Source organism: Xenia sp. Carnegie-2017, unplaced genomic scaffold (genome assembly GCF_021976095.1).
Source record: "Xenia sp. Carnegie-2017 unplaced genomic scaffold, XeniaSp_v1 HiC_scaffold_24, whole genome shotgun sequence".
Lineage (NCBI taxonomy): Eukaryota > Metazoa > Cnidaria > Anthozoa > Malacalcyonacea > Xeniidae > Xenia > Xenia sp. Carnegie-2017.
Genome location: NW_025813487.1, coordinates 13,078,053 through 13,099,562, shown reverse-complemented (window position 1 = coordinate 13,099,562; position 21,510 = coordinate 13,078,053). Strand labels below are relative to the sequence as shown.

The following is a 21,510-nucleotide window of genomic DNA, read 5'->3' as shown; positions in this document are numbered from 1 at the left end:
AGAAAATTCCACGTGTTTAGTTAATTTTAAGAGCAAACATGTTTATATATAGTATATTAATACCTCCTTTACAGAGCAAAGCAAACCAGACATATTTTCACTCCTTACCTCCCCCACAAACTTCAATTCGTAAACACAGTTTACCAATAGACTTCGTCGGAACTATTCGTAAACTTTTGGCTTTAATGCCACGAGAAAATTTCTCTATAGCTACATCATTGTAACCATTCCAATTTTGTTGTATAATCTGAAACAAGAGAAAATAATGACTTACGTATTTGGGTAGGGAAAGGTTGAGAACGTTATAGAAAAGTCGGGTTTGTTTGACGCTCTAAACGGGATAGTGGCTTATGGATCTTCTGAATATCTTTTCAAAGCCACAAACTGCAAATTAAACTTGAAGAGTTAAACGCGAGGAAAGAATCTGTTGGTTCATATTGCCACAAACTGATTGTTAAAGTTACAATCTTGTTTCAGCCGATGATTAATTAGTAAAGTTACCAAAACGAAATTTGGAGACAGCAGAATTCTTATAAAAAAGAATAAAAGTAAATCGAAGATAACTACCGCTAAGGATGTTATAACGTCAGTCAACATCAAAACCAACAGTCCTTCTCTGGACTCTACTAACCTGGACGATCTACATCGAAATACTCCCGAGTTAAAACCATTTACTTCATACTAGTATTCATAAAGAAAAAGGTTGTAATAGTTTTCCTTAATTTTTTAAAGTTTTATTGCGTTTGCTGTAGTTTTCAATGTCCGCATTGAAAGGTAAACGACTCTTCCTGAATGCACGTTTATTTATTTCAATTAAATTCTGTTAATTTTTACGCTACAAAATCTTGATGTTGTATCGAGTGGAAACTTTAGTCCTCTCTAGAATTGCTTTCTGAAATAAACAATCAACTTTATTGTCAGAAACCTAAGTAAAACGCGAGATGGCAATGTAGGCAGCCATGTTTTTCGCAACTTGCTATCTATCGCTTTACTATATTTACTATTTTTGACTAGACTAGCCAGTAAAATTAAAGCATTTGCTATAGAATACTGGTATGGTTCAACAAAATATAATTAGAAAAGTTTTTTGTTACCTTTTGGTATTTTTCAGAGTTCCAGTTAACACCGTCAATGTTTGTAAGCATATGATATTCAGTCATAAAGCTTGAACTTGAACTGTCTCCAAAGATTGCGATAGCGTTAACTGTATAAAGACTTGGGAAATTCAGTTGAAGATAATGATTGCCATCAGCAGCAGGAGCACACCACGAACTGCCACTGGATATTCTTGCAGCTTTTGCGCTATGGTCCTGGGTCGAGGCAGCAAACAAAGAGTCCGGGAACTTCTGTGTGTTTTGTAAGAGCGGATCATCACAAACATGACCTGAGGTGACAAAATAATTATTGAGTAGATGGTTTGAACCCGGGAGTATCGTTACATGTTTGTAATGTAGATCGTCCAGGTTGGTATAGTCCTGAGAAAGTTGTTGTTGTTAAGTGGCGTTTCGACAACCTTAGCGGTAGTCATCTTCAGAGTCAAAATGACTCTTCATCAAAATAAACATGTTTCAACATCTCGTGATGCCATACTGAGACACAATTTATACACTTATGAATAGATTATTATATTACAATGAAATAGTGGTTAGAATTAATGATGAAAGTATTTACAGGCTGAATACAGTGTTAAAACGAAAAACTTGAATGTTGAGATTAGGGTTAGTTTTGTTAATGTGAAGTGCTTCTTTGATTTTGAGTGCGAATGTAGTATCTACAGTGTCGATGATTTTAAAGCAAGAGGGTGAATAGTTAGATTTGCATGAAGGTGATTTTAAAAAGTGTCGAAAGATATGTGAGTTTTTGTCAGTTGTGGTGTGTTCCTTGATTCTGGTGTAACTAGTAACTACTGTAACTAGTTATATCAACAAACAACAAACGAACATTAAATTTTCTTTCGAAACTGAATAACAAAACCTACTACATTTTCTAGACATTTCATTAACAAAATCACATGACACCTATACAACGTCGACGTATCATAAACCAACCTACACGTGACTATTGACAAACTACTTCAGTTTCACACAACTTTCATACAAGACTGAATTAATACGCACACTTGTAGACAGAGCATACAAAATTAACAACACCGACAATGACTTTCTACAAGACCTTAAGAACATCACATCTATTTTATTACGCAACTCTTTGCCAATACACTTCATCAACAAAACTATCAAACGATATCTCCATGAAAAAACTAATACTAATTGCAAAGCAAACACCAAAACATCCGACATAACAATCACGACCAACAACATCGAACAGTCCATAAAAACTCTTTACTTTAAACTACCGTACATCGGACATCATTCACGACTCACACAACACAGACTTACAAACATCATCAAATGCTTCTGCACTGACATTAAAATCCGACTAATTTTCACTTCTTTCAAAATCAAAAACTACTTCTCATTCCAAGATCATATCCCTAATTCTATTAATTTTATGGTGGTATACCAATTCAATTGTGCGGGATGTAATTCCCGATATATTGGCGAAACTTCCCGTCATTTATCCTCCAGAATCAGGGATCACACCACAACTGACAAAAACACACATATCTTTCGACACCTTTTAAAATCACCTTCATGCAAAACTAACTATTCACCCTCTTGCTTTAAAATCATCGACACTGCACATACTGCATTCGCACTCAAAATCAAAGAAGCCCTTCACATTAACAACACAAACCATAATCTAAACGTTCAAGTTTTTGGTTTTAACACTACATTCAGCCTGTAAATACTTTCATCATTAATTCTAACCACTATTTCATTGTAATATAATAATCTATTCATAAGTGTATAAATTGTATCACAGTATCATATTACTCTCATATACATTTATCACATACATAATACTCCTTATTATACTGAAGATGGCATCATGAGATGTTGAAACATGTTTATTTTAAAAAATCTTGTCGTTTTTATTAAATGAGTATATTTTATCCTAAAAAAATATTGAAATATCAAGCTTTATTTTTTTCCCGAAACTTACATTTTAAAATTGAATACTCGGAACAGCCACTACTTGGTGTAACCGTACATAGAAATGAAGGTGCCACAGTAGCTCTGCAGTTTACTTCTCCAGTTTTGGACATTGAACTACCGGAAGTCTGCCCCCTTATTTGATCAGCTTTAGGGTAGCCAAGAAAATGAGAAACGTTATCTTTGACATTTCCCAAGGAACTTTTACAGACAGCGAAATCCCCGTCATCTTTCGTAAAAAGTTTTACAAAACCTTCGCTGGGTAATGTCGACTGTGATAACTGGATATCGTCAACTATAAAAAATCGTAAAAGATCATTAGTTGATGAACATAACAAGTTGATGAACATGAATATTCTCCTTAGTGATCTTAGTCCGGCAGACATTGAAGTATAACTACATCATTTAGTTCTTCAAATGAATCAAAAGCACTTTACATTTCCACATTACTTACTGCAAATTTCATTGAATGACGTCATGGTAGAGTTACATTGATATTCAAAGTAAAGATACTTGTCCAAACCAGGACAACTTTTTGAAGGGAAAAAATTATCATCGACAGTTACATTACATTCTCGTTTGCCATCACAAAGTCTTTTTAGACGACATGTGACATCAACACTACAGTTGTAATAGTAACTTGAACCACAAACATTTCCTTGGTTCAATCCACGATATTCTGCAGTCTTTACTACCATATATTGTCCTTTACGACAGCTGGCGTACATTATTTTTTGTCGAGCGCAAGTCACGGAACCTATTGAAAACACAAAATATGTACAAAATGCTAATTAATTTAATAGTTGCATGTCTACAACACTACATTAACAAGTCATAAATGGTCAAAAAAACAGGGCTTATATAAGTCAGTAAGCCCTTTTTCACGAGCTTGTACACTGGAGCGTTAAAACACATGGGGTTGGCGATGTATGGACTATATTATACTGTAGTTATCTACACAGTAGTTTTCATGTCATAAATGTTGTGATAATAAAACCCATCACTCCATATAAGTCGCTTTAGCATGCACTGGGGTGCACACCCCCAGTGCTAGTCTTGATGTCGACAATAAAATAGTTTTAGTTAGGACCCTGGTCTTCGGGCTTGTGTATGGGCTTGCATGCAAGTGGGCTCATACACAGACGGACTTATAGCTACACTCAGTGGCATAATGTTACAAATTGAATTAGACAGTGCCATTGGACAGTGGCAGGCACACGAAAATTCTCAGAAGAGTGGTCAGAAGGTAACTAGCTGTGCACTTTATCACAGTAACTTTATAAAGCGCTGCATCATACTTAGCTTAAAGTGCCAATGTCCTGTTTTTCATATCGGGCTTTTTAGATAGTTCAGATGATTTTGAACATTTTTGGAACATAATTTATTTGTCAAAAATTTCATGTACCAGGATTTTTTCTCGCTCAAAGTTCATTATTTTTGCTTGGCTGTGACTAAAAACTAAGAAGAAAGTCCCGATCTGCCATCAAATCGGGAACACGCGTTTAGAAAACACTATAACAGCTTTCTTGTGTCATTTCACATCGTATTTTGTTTTCATTTGCTTATACATTATAAAACAATATATTACAAAAAAAATCTGCTTATATAGGCCGTTTTCTACACGATCCTATATAAAATATAGTGCAACCTTCACAATGGAGTTCCCGATTTGATGTCAGTTTTCTCATACTGTGGTCAAACGTTAAAAATACTGAAAATCACCAACTAAGAGTGCCGAAAAACCCGCAAAGCTGAATTTTTTTAACTATAAAATATATTGCTAAAGTGTTTAAAATCGTCCAAACTGTTAAAGTAACCTAAATCCATAAACAGTACACAAGCACTTCAAATTTCAAAATAGAAACAGTGAAATATTTTTGACATATTTCCTACCAAAATGAACTTTCTTGTTTTTTTCATCTTGACAAGACGCCATTCTTAAGGTATGGATCAATTCTTTGTTGGATTCTCGGTGAATTATGTTTAGCAGGTTTTAAACAGCGCAATTTATTTCCAGCCCTTTCGTACCGTAATGCTAAAGCACCCGTAGTAAACTGGTTTTCGCCAGTCAATCGAAACTGCATTAGAAACACTATAGAAGATCGTAATCTTCTATTGTATTAATTAAATCACAAGAAAAACAAGTCTATAGAACATTGTCACCTGACATCATGGCCGACATGTTGGTGTACCAATAAAATTTTTTTAATGAAGTTTCTTTTTTGAATACCAATATGACCGTTTCTTGTGTGCTGAGCTGATTTCTCATGTTTTCCGTAGCTGATTTACCATGTTTTTTAATAACTTGTGAATATTTAAAATATTTTCATGTGTTTTAAATTTTGGTGGACCGAAATATGAATTAAGAACCAAATAACCCTTACCGAAATGAAATTGCTTTTTAGGTGTAAATTTACAACTAGCCATTTTCAAATAAGGATCAACTCCTTGAATGTCTTTTAGTTCTTTAGAAGTACGAGGTCTTAAACATCGAAATTGATATCCAGCGCGGTCGTACCGCGTTGCTAGACCTCCCCAAGAGGTTTGGGTTACAGCATTGTTGTTGACACAAGCAGCGTCATTAATGTTGTGTGTATCAGTGTGGATATACAACATATGGAGTTGATAACCCGTTCCATATTTATAAACTCCTTGAAGACAACCTGGTACGTTCAATTTCAATACGGCACCATTATCTAGAAATTTGAACTGAGATGCTGGATGAAGACAGTTGTCGGAAAGCTCCAAGAAGTGAAGTGTTCTTTCTCCCCCAGTTGGTGGTGGATATCTTGACTGTACTATCTTTGTATCATAAATACACTTTCCTGTTTCAACATGTTTCAAGAAAAATCCAGCAGTACCTGAGAAAAAAGAAGTCCCCACATAGAACATGACTGGACAAAACTTTTCAAAAATTCTACTATTTCAAGAAGTTATAGTTTACAAATATCAATAACGGCCGCTTACGGACGAGAAAACTTTTGACAAATTTATATGTGGCAAACGTCTTTTCCCGTCTGTATGGGACTTTGTAGCAAAGTTTTCTTTGACAAATGGATTTGTTCAAACGCTAGCGTGTCAGCTTTTGAATAAATGCATTTGTCGTAAAAAATTTGCCATATAACTGATTTTCTTCCTCTGTAAGGTCTACAAAGATAATATGACAAATCAACCAAATCTGATATGTTGATACGTACAGACGATCAAAGAAAATTCGCCACCTAAAAATTTGACGTAAAAAGTTCGTTGCCCGTAGACACGGAATAGCAACTATTTGTCGTAGAAAGTTTGTTCGTCTGTAAGGTGCTTCAATAAGCCATAGATGAAGAAGAGATGAACAAATAAATTTTGTCAACAACAAAGCACATGTAAAATTATAAATTCAAAAAATCTAAAATAATTATATGCTTTGTATTCGGGGGTTGAGCACGTAAGTTAAAAGGTTGCACCAGGGAGTGGCCTTCTGACCTTTTAGAAAAATTTAATTCAACAGTGACTCATTTCAAGGAAAATAATGAAAAGCTCTTCGTAGCAATGAACATTGGAGTAGGGGGCTAAGCCACTCCATCCTAATTATTGGAGGGGGTGGGGTTGAAGCCTCTTTACCACACTTTCTACAGCCCATTATACTCACTACAAGTCAGGGAATCTGTACAGATACATTTGAATCATATTTATACACAACCGTCTTACGATTATTAAAACTGTGTTAGGATTAATATATTATATATATTTATACACAACGGTTGACTTCTTTCAAGATAAGATGTTTACTTGTCGAGTCCTTCATTCTGCAATTCTTTGATGTAATGGGTACTTATACAGCCTATGTCATATAAACCATAATACTTGTCTATGCAATATGCGTCTGTGAAGACAATATTGATTATTTGACCTGACAAGAACTCTGTTCTGAAATTACCTTTTATAAAATTCATAACGTTTTTGCTAGAAGGAACTTCACCAAAATACAAGCAAAATATGCAAAAGATACACTACTGAGGCAACTAAGCTGTAGTTATACAACTCATTTTGCAATAGCATTTCGAATGAGATATTTGTGAATTGAATCAAAAAGTGAATTAAATTTTGTATAGGGGCACCAGGGGTAAAGCCCTGCACTTTTCTCAGAAGGAGGCAGTGCCCCCTTTGTATTGAAATAGCAAAATTAATATGAAAGAGAATGTTTAGTAATAGTCTATTTTGACTATAAAACATACATATCTACAGAGCAGTGAGTGGACTCTAAAGAATCATGTAGGAGTCTTTTGCAATTTTTTTTCAGTAGTTTATTACATTAGTGATTAGATGACCGGCATTGCTAAAATTCAAAATGGCGACTACTTGACAACATGTTGCAGACATTGGTACTCATAATTTCTGAAATGTCCCCCCCCCATTTTATGCTCCTTCAGATGCCCTTGATTTTGCATAAAGCAGTATAATTTATGCAGCAGTTCAAAAGGATGTGACATATTCTGGAGCAAATTTTTCTTCTATAATGCATAGACTCACACAAGAAGTATGGTATCATAGGCTAGTATCGCACATCTTGTTACCAAGTTCTAACGTTGCCAAAAAACCATAGTGGAACTTGTATACATGAAGCTATCAATACTTAATTTAAATTTCTAAAGGGTTCGTGAAATTATACATATACAGATTTGTTTACAAATCAAAGTTTCGCCGGATTTTATAAATAATTTTATTGAGCTTTGACTTGGTGCTTCGGTGCTGACCTGATGAAGGCTAGAAGCACCGAGTCGAAAGCTCAATAAAATTATTTATAAAATCCGCAGAAACTTTTATTTTTAAACAATGTAATGCCTGGATTACCAATCTTTAAACTTATATACAGATTTATAAAAATTTTTCGAATTTTCTAATACAAAACTTCACAGTAAAACAATTGTAATTGTCGTATAATTGAGAAGAATACATTAACTACGACAAATTGCAGCCCACAAAACCCAGTTATAAAATATACAATACCTACACAGACTGCGCGTGTCTGATTTGTTTTACGAAAAAGGCAGGAGGTATGACTTCCTTACAAAACATGCACACATTGTGTAACCACAATTATAATGAAAGTGTAAACAAAAAACCCAAACAAAGCGATAAAAGATTAAATCAACAGATAGCGATGTTATCATTCTTTATCATCATCGTATTAAATTTCGATAATTATAGATTAAACATGGTCAGCGAGAAATGTCTTTCGAAAATTTATCGACTTACAAGAAAAACAACCATCTCATTTTCAATGAAATTTAAAAACCCGAAGGGCATACCTTGATTTCAAAAGCAAACAATGGCAAGCTCTTACCTTGTAAGAGAAAAGCGAAGTTATATACCAGCATCGAGAACCAGAATCCTTTGAATTTCATGGCCGTGTAGTATTTCAACTTTCAGGACATGTATCAACCAAAATAGGCCGTCAGACGATGTTCTGCATTTACAAGAACGCTGAATCATACGCGGAAGTAAAGTATGTCGAAGTCATCATGAAAAAAATGAAAATACAAGCTTCCTGGCCATGCATATATCTTGTAAAAGCGGATGTTTTAAAGTGAGGTCAAACGGTCAATGATCAGTGTGACGTCTATAAAAGAATAAATTACCATATTAGCAGCTATTGGAGACGATAACCATGGCCGCACTGTTGGTATCGCGAACACAAACCTCTAAATATTATTGGTACAGATGAATATTAGTGAATATCATTGCTCTTTACAAAGTAGATTTAAAATCGTATTCTACTTTTACCATAATTTATAGCGAGTATCCACTCAGTTTAGAAGTGTTCTACAAGTGCTATGTTCTAGCAGTGTCAAGCATAGTGTAGGGAAAATCACGTGGGTGTAGTCATTTTGTGACGATTGTGTTCATTTTGAAACTTAATCCATCTTGCAGTTGCTAGTTCAAATTAGTAAACATCAGTCTGTGTGAATTGAATATCCTTTTGATCAACGTATTTGATATTAACACAAGGGTGTCGAAAGTGTGGGCAAGTTTAAGAAGCCTGAGTTCTTCAGGCTACCACCATTTATGTTTACTGCTTCAGTCTGCTTGACAAATTGTTTGAACATGTTCTTACAAGATATTTTACAGCTGTGAAAGCCTGTTTGAGAGGCTCTTGATCATGTCAACAAAGTTTTTAAACATATCGAAGGCGCAGCTAAATAAATACAATTGTCTCAAAATGTGTGTAAAAGTGTTGGGAAAAGTGTTGGATAATTGTTGTGAAATAGCGATACGTGTTTTGAACGGCAACTGAACACTGATGAGCTCAACCAGTTTTACAAGAACCTGAATACATAGAGAAGACTTCCAAAAACAAAGGAAAGATGATGGGTGTGCGAAATTATACAGACATTCATTATTATTATTATGAGGTACGCATCTAGATGATTAATTAATGGATCACAATTTACAAACTACCTCGATCAAAGAGAAAATCATAAAGACACAAAGGAAGAACAAACATATAAACATAAATGTAGACACATTGGTGGAGAAAAAGGTTGATAAGATGGAAGACATGAAGGTAGACACAAAAGTAGACACAAAGGTAAATAAAGAGTTCAACAGAAAACAAATAAAGGTATACTTAAAGGCACGCACAAAAGCAGACAATATGGTAGAAAAACAGATGAAGAAAATGATGGACACAAAGGCAGACAAAGAGACACACAAATGCAGACAAAAAAGTTGGCAAATCATAGAAAAAAAGAAAGACACAAAGGAGGACACAAAAGTAGACAAAAAGGTTGGAATCACAAAAACATTAATAAAGTTGTATTTTATTGTCTCTATTTTTTAAGCACTTTTTAAAGAATTTCTCAGCAATTCAACACATTGTGACATTCAGACTCTTTTTGAATTATAATGGATTCAGAAAAATGAATAATGTGTGTTACAGAGCATTCCACATTCATAACTGCAAAACAGGAAGTAAAGCTATTAAATTTTTCTACGTTAGTTGGAATGATTTGGTATCCACCGTATCCACAGTGACTAATGGCCCAATGACATGATGTACTTCATGTAATTTCGCCTGTTTTAAGATAAATTCAAAGGGTACCTGAAAAAAAGAAATGAAGAAGTTTACCGTGACTTTAAGTGAACCTGCAAAACTCCACAATTTCATACCATTCACGGGAGCTTGAAAACATCAACTGGTAAACTATAAAATAAATGTATAAATAAATGTCACCAACAAAAAGCATATATATGTTTACATGAACGCTAATTACAGGCGTTTAGTTAGTATTTTAACAATATATGCGAACTGTGTAAAAATTTGTACTTACCAAAATTAAATTGCTGATTATCTTCATGTTTACAATCGTCTATTCCCACGTAGGAATGAGGTTTTATAAGTCCAGGAGGTACTACACATTTATTAAAGCGTGAAATTAATAGTTCACCATTAACAGTTTGGCGTGGCAAGGTCTTTTTTGTTCTGGTATATCCCCGATTAGTCTCTTACTGTGTCGTCTCCCACAAGACAGCCTGGTCTATTAGGTTTTATTATGGAGCTAGGCTGTACAAATTTAAACTGTTCTCTGAGTCAAAACAGTTCTCATGCAGTAAGATTCAAAAAACTTTAGAATGCTGAAATCTTTCAATACAGTTATGTCTGTTTTCTTCAGAACCTTCTTCGTCATAATTTTTTAGGCCAGAGGGTTGTTGTGTTGGATTCTGTAAAGACGACTGGAGCCCCTAAATTGCTAAAGGTCTCATTTCCTTCGATTAGAAATCAAGGCTATAACAGAATTGATATTTGGGGAACTCATATTAATTTATGTAGGTATGCATGTTATAAATTGTACTAAACTATAAATTACATTGTTCTCACGTTCAGTGAACAATAATATATTCACAAAGCGAAAGTAAAAAAGTCAAGCAGGCTACGCTGCTTAATGTGGCATATAATAGGCTCTAGCTAATTCTAATATACACAAATAACATATTGTTTTGTAGAAGTATTGAACAATCCGGTAAGCATATGAAAAGTGTATACGTAGCTGTGTTTTTAGATGTAGATCGTCTAGGCAAGGAAAGTCATGAGAAGGACTGTTGGTGCTGATGTTGACTGACGTTTTGACAACCTTAGCGGTAGTCGCCTTCATCGCTAAGGTTTTAAACGTCAGTAAAAATCAACACCAGCAGTCCTTCTCATGACTTAATCAATCTGGACGATCTATTTCAACAGACATCTAATGAATAACGATACTCCCGGGTCCAAACCATTCTTTTTAATGCTTTGTGTATGAGCAAGCCTTAGTTAGAAAGTTTTTTTTCTTGTTCTTTTAAAAGCATCTTTTAATACATCTTCATTACATATGTAATTAATAAATTCCTCCGATTCTGTTGAGGTTCACACCATAGAATGAACATCGTAAACGAATTAGCAAAAATAATTGTTTTGATACACTATAAACTAAAAAATTCTCTCATTTAAATCCATTCTTTGTCATTTCACTTTCCTTCCTCATCTTATGTCTTTGTTGATGGTATATCTGTCTAATGCATTTCACCATTTATTGTCATCAATTTTTTTCACATTTACATAAGACAAATCATTATCATCCTCCATTAACGATTGATAATCATCTTCTGTATTCATTTTCGATACGTCAATTTCTTAATACCTTGAATCAGCAGTGACTGTTAATGACTCATTATCTGACATTATCATCTTCTTAATTCATGTTTGACAAAGCTGATTCTTCATTAACTCTATCGCTTCTATAGATAGTAAAAAGATTAAGAAAAGAGAGCAATTGCTGGAGTTAGCGTAGCGAAAATAACGTGCCATTTTTGTAAATGCTAGCTTGGCTTTTTAGAACAGTGGAACATGAGACCTTCGTTAATTTTAAAGCTGGTGATACATGTCTTTGACACTTAACATAAGTTACATGCCATATAAAAGTTCACTTTTATTATTTTTCATTCATTACATGAGAAATGGTATATATGTGAACTTTCTTCAGTCTTGATACGTTTTATCTTTGATATTGACGTAAGGCATATCCATTAAAGACTGATAATTTTCTTCCCTGTCCATTTTTGATACGTCTAATTTTTGATAATTTAAGTCATCACGGTCTGTCAAAGCCTCATTATCGTTTCTTTTAGATATGTCGGATAACTTCATTTCTTCATAGGCTCCATTGTTTACGTCTGTGCTCTCTACACCAGGGGACTGAAGTTGTTCATTTTGTTTACTTTTGTTGTTCAATACAAAACGTCGACGATAAAGTAGAATAATTGAACAGGAAACAATGATGAGAATGATTCCTGAAATGACGGCAACCAAAATGATGTACCATTTTGTCGTGGCTGGGATGTCTAAAACAGTGGAAAAACATAGAGGCGCCGTTATTAAAGTACACAATTTAGGACAAAAAGATTTATCACCAGTGGAAGGTAATAAAAAGTCAATTTCAAAGTTTAAGGTTTTATAAAACAAGTAAGAAATACATAACATAAGACAAGTGATTACGAATGACATAAGAATAACAAGACAGAGCATGATGTCAAGAATTATTCAGACCAAAACCAATGTTACCTTCCCAAGACATAATTGATATAATACTAAAAACAAGAGAATTGAAGGCATGAATGACATAAAATTAAGTACAAGACAAGTAAATACATGAATGACACATAAGTAAGACAAGTGAAAACGAATTGACAGACATTAAACAAAGCAATGCACAAAACACAGCTGTGATCTACTTTACGAATGGTTGCCATATAAGTATTCCACAAGAATTGCGTAATTGTGAAAATCGTTTATGTCACATGAGCAGAGTCATACATAGACAATTGAATGGCCCGTTACAGTGAGTTTAACAAAAAACCCTATACCTGTGTTTTGTAGTGTTTTTGCTGGAGGACTCCAGTCAGTAGAATAAAAAGAAACCTGAAACGAAGTAAATACATATAATGAATTAAAAAAGTGCTGATAACATTGCACGTAAAATTTGACAAAGATTGATCTCACTGCTTACCTGATCATCTACGAAAACTCGCTGGAAAATTTTGTAACTAGTGCCTGGCTTCAGAGGGCCATTTTGGTGTTTTCTACCATCAGAGCGGCGTCTTCTTGTAACAACTGTGTTTGCGACATCACCGAGTGTGAACAATGACGTGTTTTTTCTAATGGGAAAAATTACTGCAGCAATATAAGGCTTTGGTTGTGCGGATGATATGGCCTCAGAGTAACTCACTAAGTCATCATTTTTTAATTCTGAAGGCAACCGACTTTCTTTTTTGTCATGCTCCATTGCTACCACATAAAAATATCTGTAAATGAAAAAAAGAATGTGCAAATAATATATTGCTTATCTTAAAACGCAAAATTACAATTGGTTGTACGAATCTTTGCCAAAACTGCAGATGATACCTTTAAGTTTTGTAATAATTACAAACATTAAATGAGAGTTATGTTTCGTTAAAAGGCGAACGCTTGACAAGTCACCATTATGTACGTCAAACTAGGAGTATAAATATGAATGCCAAACTATGAGAAGTATGAGGAATTTTTATAAGTGCAATGCACAGACTTATTTTCATTTAAAGTGGAAAAACTGAAATAAAATGTTGGGCTTTTTTGGAGTGAAGTATAGTTTTTGACGTAAATGCCAAGAGTGAAGTAACGTTTAAATATATCGTGTATTAAATTTTGAAGTATGACTTTTACTTTAGCAGCAAAGCTGTATTTTAGTAGTAATTTGATTTGACAGTTTTTCCAGAGGGAAGTCTTTTCACAACAATGTACATCCAATTCTCTGCTTGAAATCGCATTTGCATTAATTTGTTTGGCAACAATTTAGTCTATAACAAGTTAACGACGACAAGCTTTCAAACGATTCTTGTATGCTCTGTATCCAAGTATCTTCGCTGTTGACAAACTAATTTTACGTTTAATCTGATAAAAAATCATGTAAGAAAAAGAAACAAAACACAACTTTGTAATACATCACATACTACAACAATTTGACATAATATTGTCTTTATGAGTTACTGAACCGATAATTGAATCTTTAAAAATAGGATTGAACAAGTTTGCGAACACTCTAAGCTTAACAAAACAAAAATGCTATTACAAATGCAGTCAATAGCCTCAGATATTTACAAAAAACAGGGTTTAGCAAATTGCTCAATATGTGGCTATTCACACCGTGATAGGTAAAAGCAATTGTTCATATTTGATGACTTAACTTTATGTGCCGGCAAATGTGCCGGACGTAATGTGCCGGCAAAGAATGTGTGGCAGGCTTTTTGGAACCTATTTCACAAGGCTGGGATCCCTAAGCCAGCAATACAGCACCACTCCTAGAGTTCTTGAGGCAAGCCTTCAAAGCGTGTGAGTTTTGCACTTAAAGCTTCCATAGAAAAAAATATATACACACGGGACAGTACAAGAGTATAAACCAAATGATCGACATTACTACAGATGGGATGGCGAGGAATAACGACACCAATTTCTAATAAGATCTCAATTCATATATTCACCAGAACAGAACACTTTTTTTGACATGCAAGAAAATTTCTTGTTTCTACGCATGATGCGATTTTTGATGTGAAGTACGTTAAAGCTCTCAAGCATTTGCAGCATGCGCTATAAATGACTCTTCTATTTATATGGGATGCAGAAGTGAATATGGGGTGTCAAAGTTTGATTTTAGGTTGGAAAAACGCTTTTTAAATACTGCAGTTTTACTACTTCATCCCGTAAAGAAATGGTGATTTAGAGCTGCTTCATTTAAAAAATTTCGGCTTGGGCCTTAATCAAGACCTTGTTTATAAAGTTTTAGATCTCGGGGACGCATTCTGAGTCGAAATAGACTGCCCCCTTCCGCCACACGTCACAACAGAAAAAATATTCACACCACGTCAATGCTCAAAGGATCTTCTAACTGTTCTTGTTTATGGCCGAGAGAAGATTTTTTGAAAGTACTTACTGATATTTTATCGAGGGGATTCGCAACAAATAAGTCAGTGAATACGCTGTCTGAATTCTGGGCTGTTCCGGTGCAACTAAAATTAAAAGATGAAAAAATAATATATTACCTATAAGTGCTTATTTTTATTTTCATAAATAACTCACGTCCGTTTGAGAACGTCCACTTCAATTTGCTGTAAATTCCAGGACCCACTTTCGTAGACGCTAAAACGCGCACACAATATTTTGTCGCTGGTTTTAAATGATTTATTTCCAAATGTTGTTCCTCAGTAGTATAGGTTTTTGAACATGTGTCACCCCCACATTGTTTAATACAAACAGTGTAACTGACTATCTTTCCGTTCCTTTTGGTTACATCAGGTGGCTTCCACGTGACAAACAATGATGTATTGCCGATTGCGTAGATTGTGACATTCAAAGGAGGACCATCAGGTACTACAAAATCATAATAATAAATTTTACAGCAATTCGTATCGTGATATCCAAAGAAAACACTCCCAAACGTGATGTTGATCATGTAGAGGAAATATAAAATGAAATGATGTTTTGCTTTATAAATGGAGACGAAAATGAAGTTTATAATGACACGTACATGGAGCTCGCGTGTTTGGCTATCTATCCTTTTCTTAGGATACGAGTAAGAAAATGAGGCAATGCAATACTTGTTGTATCGGTGTATGCAATATTATAGGAGCGTGCCACACATACGTCAACTCTATTTATACTGTCGCATAAATTATAATGCTTTTTTCAAGCTCACAGGAATGGCTCCTGATTAAAATCATATCAATAAAAGTCTCAAAAATTCAATCAAAAATCAATAAAAACTTCAAAAATTTTCAAAGTTGATTATGTACATAGTGTAAAAATATTTGCCATACGATGAAAGGAAATTAGAAAGCAAAATTTTATCTGCTTTTATAATACTTACGATGACCAATTTTTCTGTATGGCATACTTGTGTCGTTACATTGATATTCAAAGTAAAGATATTTCTCCAAACCAGGACAAATATTCGAAGGAAAATGATTATCATCAACAGTTATCGTACATTCTCTTTCACCATCACAATATTTTTTAAGGTCACATGTTACATCGACACTACAATTGTAATCAAGACTTGAATTACAAATGCTTCCTTTTCTCAATCCACGATATTCTGCAACTTTTATTACCATAAATTGATTATTCGAGCAACTAGCGTCGGCTATCTTTTGTCCAGCACGTGTCACTGCACCTATAATAAAAACAAAAAATCCAGTCAGTACGCGCTTGTCTGTAAGATACTGTAAATGCAAATTTGAATCTAATGAAGATAAAGTTTTGGATGACGGTGACCTAGCAAGCAGATGCCATCTCAATAGCTAAGGATTTGTGGTGGTTTTCAATAAGAGTATAAATATATTCACGAATTGGATAAAAATTTTTACTTACCAAAATGAAATTGCTGATCTTCTTCATTATTACATTTAGCTATTCCCATGTAGACATGACGTTTAATATATCCTGGAGGTACTGCACATTTATTAAAGTCGGAAGTAAATATTCCACCTTGAAAAGTTTGGGTTAAGGCGTTTGCGTCATTGCATGCAGCAGCAATGTTACCTTTGTTTTCGTATATCAAAAACAAATCTTCTCTTTGTCTATCTCCCACAAGACAACCTTGTCTATTCGGTTTTAATATGGAGCCAGATTGATGAAATTTAAACTGAGTTGTTGGGTCAAAACAGTTGTTAGTAAGGTTAAGATAGTAACCAATACCATAAAAATTCCCAAAAAGCGTCATCCCCGTATCATTAATACACTTTCCTGATTGAACATGTTTGATAAAAAATCCATTTGTCTCTGAAAAAATGACATTGATACACATTGAAAATTGTTCGAAACTTGATATTTGACAAAATATCGAAAATAATAGTTCTTTAAAATTAGTTATTGATACTGAACACCTTTAATACGACTCAGTGAAAAGTTTATGAGCTTATAATTGATCAAAAGTGTTCATATAATGCTAGGGGTGGAATTAATTCTCGATTATTTTTTTAATAAATGTGACTTGTTGAAGCAACGTTTATTCTCTTTGGTTTGGAAAACAAATTTTTGTAAGTTAGTTACATTAGATAAACAATTAAAGCACCCGTGTAGTGAATTATGTGATGAACATTTGTTTTTTTCGTTTTGTTGTTGTGGATCGCGTGCATTTCACGTGATTGACACTTTCAGTGTTACAAAAAAAAGGAAAATAGTTTAATGTAAAATTAAATTTTAATTTCTGTAAGCAGTACGCTCATTTTTTTGGCTGAGGTCATTTCATTTGTGTTGAAAACTAAGTGTAGTTGGTGATAAGCATAACCTTAAAGTGCTCTGTTTTAAAGATCTGGCCAAGTAACGTTTTTTTGTTGATGTTGTTCTTTAATCCGACATTATTCAACATGAAAATCATAGCTGCACAATTTCAAACTCAAAACACCTTCAGAACAGAATTATTGCTTATGAATTTACAAAGTTTGAAATTTGAACAATTGAGTGGCCTCTAAAACATTAGGAATTGTAAACATATCCAGAAATGAGCTAAGAATTATATTTCGACGTTCCAGTGAAATTAATTAGAGAAAGATTCGGGTACCACTTGAATTGCATAATATTTATTCATAATTTCTTTTTGATTTCAAGAAAACATTGTATAATTTGATATTTCAATTTTTCGTCGGTGCATCTTATGCTAAAGTAGTGTTGAAGACTCGTTTTTACAACGAAACTTCATAATAGGAATTTTGGTTTCTGGTGTCATTATAGCACCCCCATTTTCATTTCTTAAAAGAGATCAAAGCATAACTTCATGATAAGAAATAGGTACACAGAATGTACTGGTGGAGAGCCTGAAATGATACTCCCAAATTAAACATCGTTATCGGATAGAGAAGAAGTCAGGCGCTCGGGAAGTTGCCAATAAATTCTGGGCACGTATAGGGTGCTTTAAATTATGATTAGGCTTACCTGGGCATGTCAAATAATAATAGTGACGTTCTCAATAAATATCATAAATTTGGCGATAAAGTCATTGCCATATTTAATGAAAATTATTTGACATGAATGCTAGATCGTCAACAATTTGTTATTCAAACATTTCGTGCACTTTACTTAAACAAATGAACGGAAAATATTGACAAGTGAATATTATACAATTATTCGGGGCTTCAGGCCGATACATCTTCTAGTTTTGTTGATATTATTTTCTCAATAAAATTATAAATTTTTAATAGGACCTTATTGCTAACGATTTTGCTCTGATTACGATAAACGTATGTTAAACATTCATAAACGTATGTATTAACATGAGAAGGCTTCGCCAAACTAAACTAAATACAAGCAAGGTATCTCCAGTTTATTCTCTCGACTCCCCTGTTGCGATCTCCAGCTGGCGTTGGCGAAAGTTGTAGCTTAGCTGAAACCCACGTGATTGATTGAAACCCAAAAATTTTGTTATTCGGCCAAACGAGATGTAATTCGGGTGACACCTTCTTAGTCGAACTTTACATTCACCGAACACATTAAACACAAAAGAAAATCATATGAACGTCCTCGTTATCTTTTGTTTAAAATGCATTCGGTGAATGTAAAGTTTGATGTTTGAAACGGGCCTAAGTGATGACAAACATTAGCTTATTACCTTATACGCACAATATAAATAGTTAAAAACATCATCTTGTAAACTCAAGACTCGAGTAATAATTGCAACAGACAAGATTTAAAACAATGTTCGATTTTATTTCCAAGATATTGTAATGACGTTGAAATAAAGTCGAAATATTGCTTGAAATCTTTTCTCTTTCTAGAAATACTTACAACTATGGTTTCAATCAGCCACAATTGGTACAGAGGCCATAGAAAATATACAACGTTCGACCAAGGCTGAAGCTCACAATAGCACGGACGGTAGTACAATGCTAATTAGGGGGTGTATATTGATATAGTCAGTTGTGGACGAGTGATTTCTTTTGAAAGTGATTTAGTTATCTATACAAGCCAGTCGGGCAAGCAAAGATACTTCCCACTAGTACCACAGAATAATGATTATACAGAAGGGTCACTCAGGTGTACAACGTGTCCTCAGGTCAGCCATTATTCCAGCCAGATGATTAGGATTTCTCACTTGTTTCTAACCACTTGTTTCTTACTTTATAGTCTTTTACAGATTAACATAGTAAAACGTAAAAGGTTACCCGTGCACAAAGATAAAATCCGTCAATAAGTTATTTACACAACATAACATATCAAAATACAATATGGTGAGTAAAACTTATCGATGTAAATGTCTGTTTACAAGTTGTTGTTTACGTTAAATGTCTTATTTAAATACATGTATAATCAGAAGAGACGAACAAGACGTTCTACTAACCTTGTATCAAACAAGCAAAGATACTTCCCACTAGTACTGCTAACCAGAACAGATCGAATCTCATAGTCATTAAGGTGATATTGTCTTCCAGCTTTCACAATGTTTCAATAAAAATGTTATGAGAAAGTGTAATACCTTCCTCCTTTCATTCGAAAGCCACCACAAATGCGGATGTGAGCAATATTTACGAAGTGTATAGCTACGCTAAGGACCAATATCCTTGTCTATGCAATTTTAAATACATCTTGCCCACGCAATGTCACACGCGCGTTTCAGCTGTTACATTAATCTGCTTTATTCAAGTTCACAGAAACCGCTCTCCTACTCTTTTTTGATATCGTTATTTACTCAAATGCGGATGTGAGCAATATTTACGAAGTGTATGGCTACCAGAGCCCTCTATTTGTAAAAGTTGGAACATCTATTGTTATCCGTTTAGCTTACGTTGATTGGGCAATATTGATCACCTGATCAATTTCCGCCATTTTGGTTCCTAGTTTTGAAATTTGAGCTAGTATTTATATAGCAATTACTGCTAGTAATACAGTATTTTGAGATAATATTGCGATTTTTATGGATAAGTGTATAATGACTGATTGTTGAAGGCTACTAAATGTCATTACATATCGCCAGAATCGATGATTACGAAAAAAATGAAAGAAATGCCTTTACGTCGAACTTACGAAATTTGATTGCGTATGGTTATTGTTGTGCTCAACTGCTTTTTATATAAGGTTCAATCAACTGACTCAAGTAGTGAACCATTTTTGGACAAAATAACATTGCAAAGTTCGTGCTAATGCAGTTTCAATAGTTTTCTTAATCCAAAGCTTGTTTTTTAATCGAAGATGATTTCTCAACCACTTCGACACAAAACAAACAACTACACCAAATCACAGAAACTGCTATGATTTTCCAGGTTGCATTTTGTATTTTTTGTTCATCATTTGAAAATGAAGTAATTATAATTAGGATATTCACTGAAACAGCTGAGTACAATATATTTTTGGTAATGAATTGCACAAATGTACCCTACTTCGGTAACTCGAAGTAGAACATTACTTCTCTTCTAGACTTGCCACCAAGCTTAAAGATCTTGAAAACTTGTTATAGAGTCGGAACATAAGCCGAGAAAACACGTTCACGTGCGGAAAATACTTTTTACAATGGGTCACGATCAATTTGAAGCACGATCTAGTAAACCGCAAACGAAGCTCAAACCAATGAAATTAAATCAGGTCTACCGCAAATCGTTAAAAAACGCAAAGAGCTAGCTATTATTCCTAATATATTTGATACTACCATGGAATAAGCTTAAATTGCTTTCTTCTTTTGCATATAAACCCAATTTCCAAAAATATTATTAGAGTTTCACTTTGCAAATAGGAACCAAAATGGCGGCTCCGCGCTCGCCCTAGACCGTTTGTCCCAACTCTTACGAATAGAGGGCTCTGATAGCTACGCTATGGACCAATACCTTGTCTATGCAATATTAAATACATCTTGCCCACGCAATGTCACACGCACGTTTCAGCTGTTGCATTAATCTTCTTTATTCAAGTTCTCAGAAACCGTGTTCCTACTCTTTTTTGATATCGTACTTTATAACTTTTGTTAATTTTCAGCAGAAGAAACTTTACAACATACAATCCAAACAGATTATATGAAAGATACACTGCAAAGCTATACACAACTCGAACTTTAATCTCGGCCTTGAATTGATCTGCTCTCGAGTTCTCCCAAAGGTCTCTTCGGTTTACACAAGCCTGTCAGCCTGAGCAAATACATGCATAATTAAGTAAGCATCTTTTAATGCAACCTTTTTTCGCATATCAAGCATGTTTGATATTTTTGGCCACCCAAGGCAAAAAACTCACCGTTTGCGCTGATTGTGAGGTTAGATGCTCACATATAACTAATTAAAGAAACAGTAGCGACGCGTTCTATTAACTGATGACCAAACATCAAAATATAGGCAACAACTACAAATGAATTGATGAGCACGTACATGTTAGACAAATTTAAGTCATTGACAAACTAGTTGACTTAAGAGCAATTTCCACTACGGTCGC

The 21,510-nt window shown here is 34.3% G+C and overlaps 2 protein-coding genes and 1 long non-coding RNA gene across 13 annotated transcripts in view; all 3 read right to left on the bottom strand.

The window, feature by feature from the left end:
• The window catches only part of LOC124451776 (receptor-type tyrosine-protein phosphatase F-like), a 28,940-nt gene extending 20,320 nt beyond the window's left edge, over nt 1–8,620 (bottom strand). For 8 of the 9 annotated variants that reach the window (XM_047002372.1, XM_047002374.1, XM_047002371.1 and 5 more), the window contains exons 1-6: nt 8,386–8,620; nt 5,441–5,917; nt 3,511–3,813; nt 3,067–3,351; nt 1,095–1,384; nt 109–247 (exon numbers count right to left, since the gene is read on the bottom strand). In XM_047002372.1, the coding sequence (XP_046858328.1) occupies nt 109–247; nt 1,095–1,384; nt 3,067–3,351; nt 3,511–3,813; nt 5,441–5,917; nt 8,386–8,446 (1,555 nt within the window). In that variant the 5' untranslated portion in view covers nt 8,447–8,620. Of the gene's footprint in view, nt 1–108; nt 248–1,094; nt 1,385–3,066; nt 3,352–3,510; nt 3,814–4,949; nt 4,994–5,084; nt 5,118–5,440; nt 5,918–8,385 lie in introns of all 9 variants that reach the window. The other variant, XM_047002376.1, reaches the window with a different exon arrangement.
• Nucleotides 8,621–9,817: 1,197 nt separating this feature from the next.
• On the bottom strand, nt 9,818–10,246 carry LOC124451804. Its single transcript, XR_006950680.1, has 2 exons — nt 10,212–10,246; nt 9,818–10,143 (listed from the first exon to the last, which is right to left on the bottom strand). It is a non-coding gene; the product is annotated as an uncharacterized LOC124451804 (long non-coding RNA).
• Nucleotides 10,247–11,357: 1,111 nt separating this feature from the next.
• Nucleotides 11,358–19,813, bottom strand: LOC124451778. 3 transcript variants are annotated; one of them, XM_047002382.1, is made up of 8 exons: nt 19,439–19,813; nt 16,474–16,884; nt 15,971–16,276; nt 15,184–15,474; nt 15,038–15,113; nt 13,068–13,376; nt 12,939–13,000; nt 11,358–12,416 (listed from the first exon to the last, which is right to left on the bottom strand). In XM_047002382.1, exons 1-8 carry the CDS (start codon nt 19,506–19,508, stop codon nt 12,055–12,057), a joined length of 1,887 nt encoding a protein of 628 aa, XP_046858338.1. In that variant the 5' UTR covers nt 19,509–19,813; the 3' UTR covers nt 11,358–12,054. The 3 variants fall into 3 exon arrangements, with proteins under 3 accessions (XP_046858338.1, XP_046858340.1, XP_046858341.1); XM_047002384.1 differs by having other exon boundaries at nt 12,939–12,993; nt 13,082–13,376; nt 19,439–19,812; XM_047002385.1 differs by having other exon boundaries at nt 12,939–12,995; nt 13,087–13,376; nt 19,439–19,812.
• Between the last annotated feature and the right edge of the window lie 1,697 nt (nt 19,814–21,510).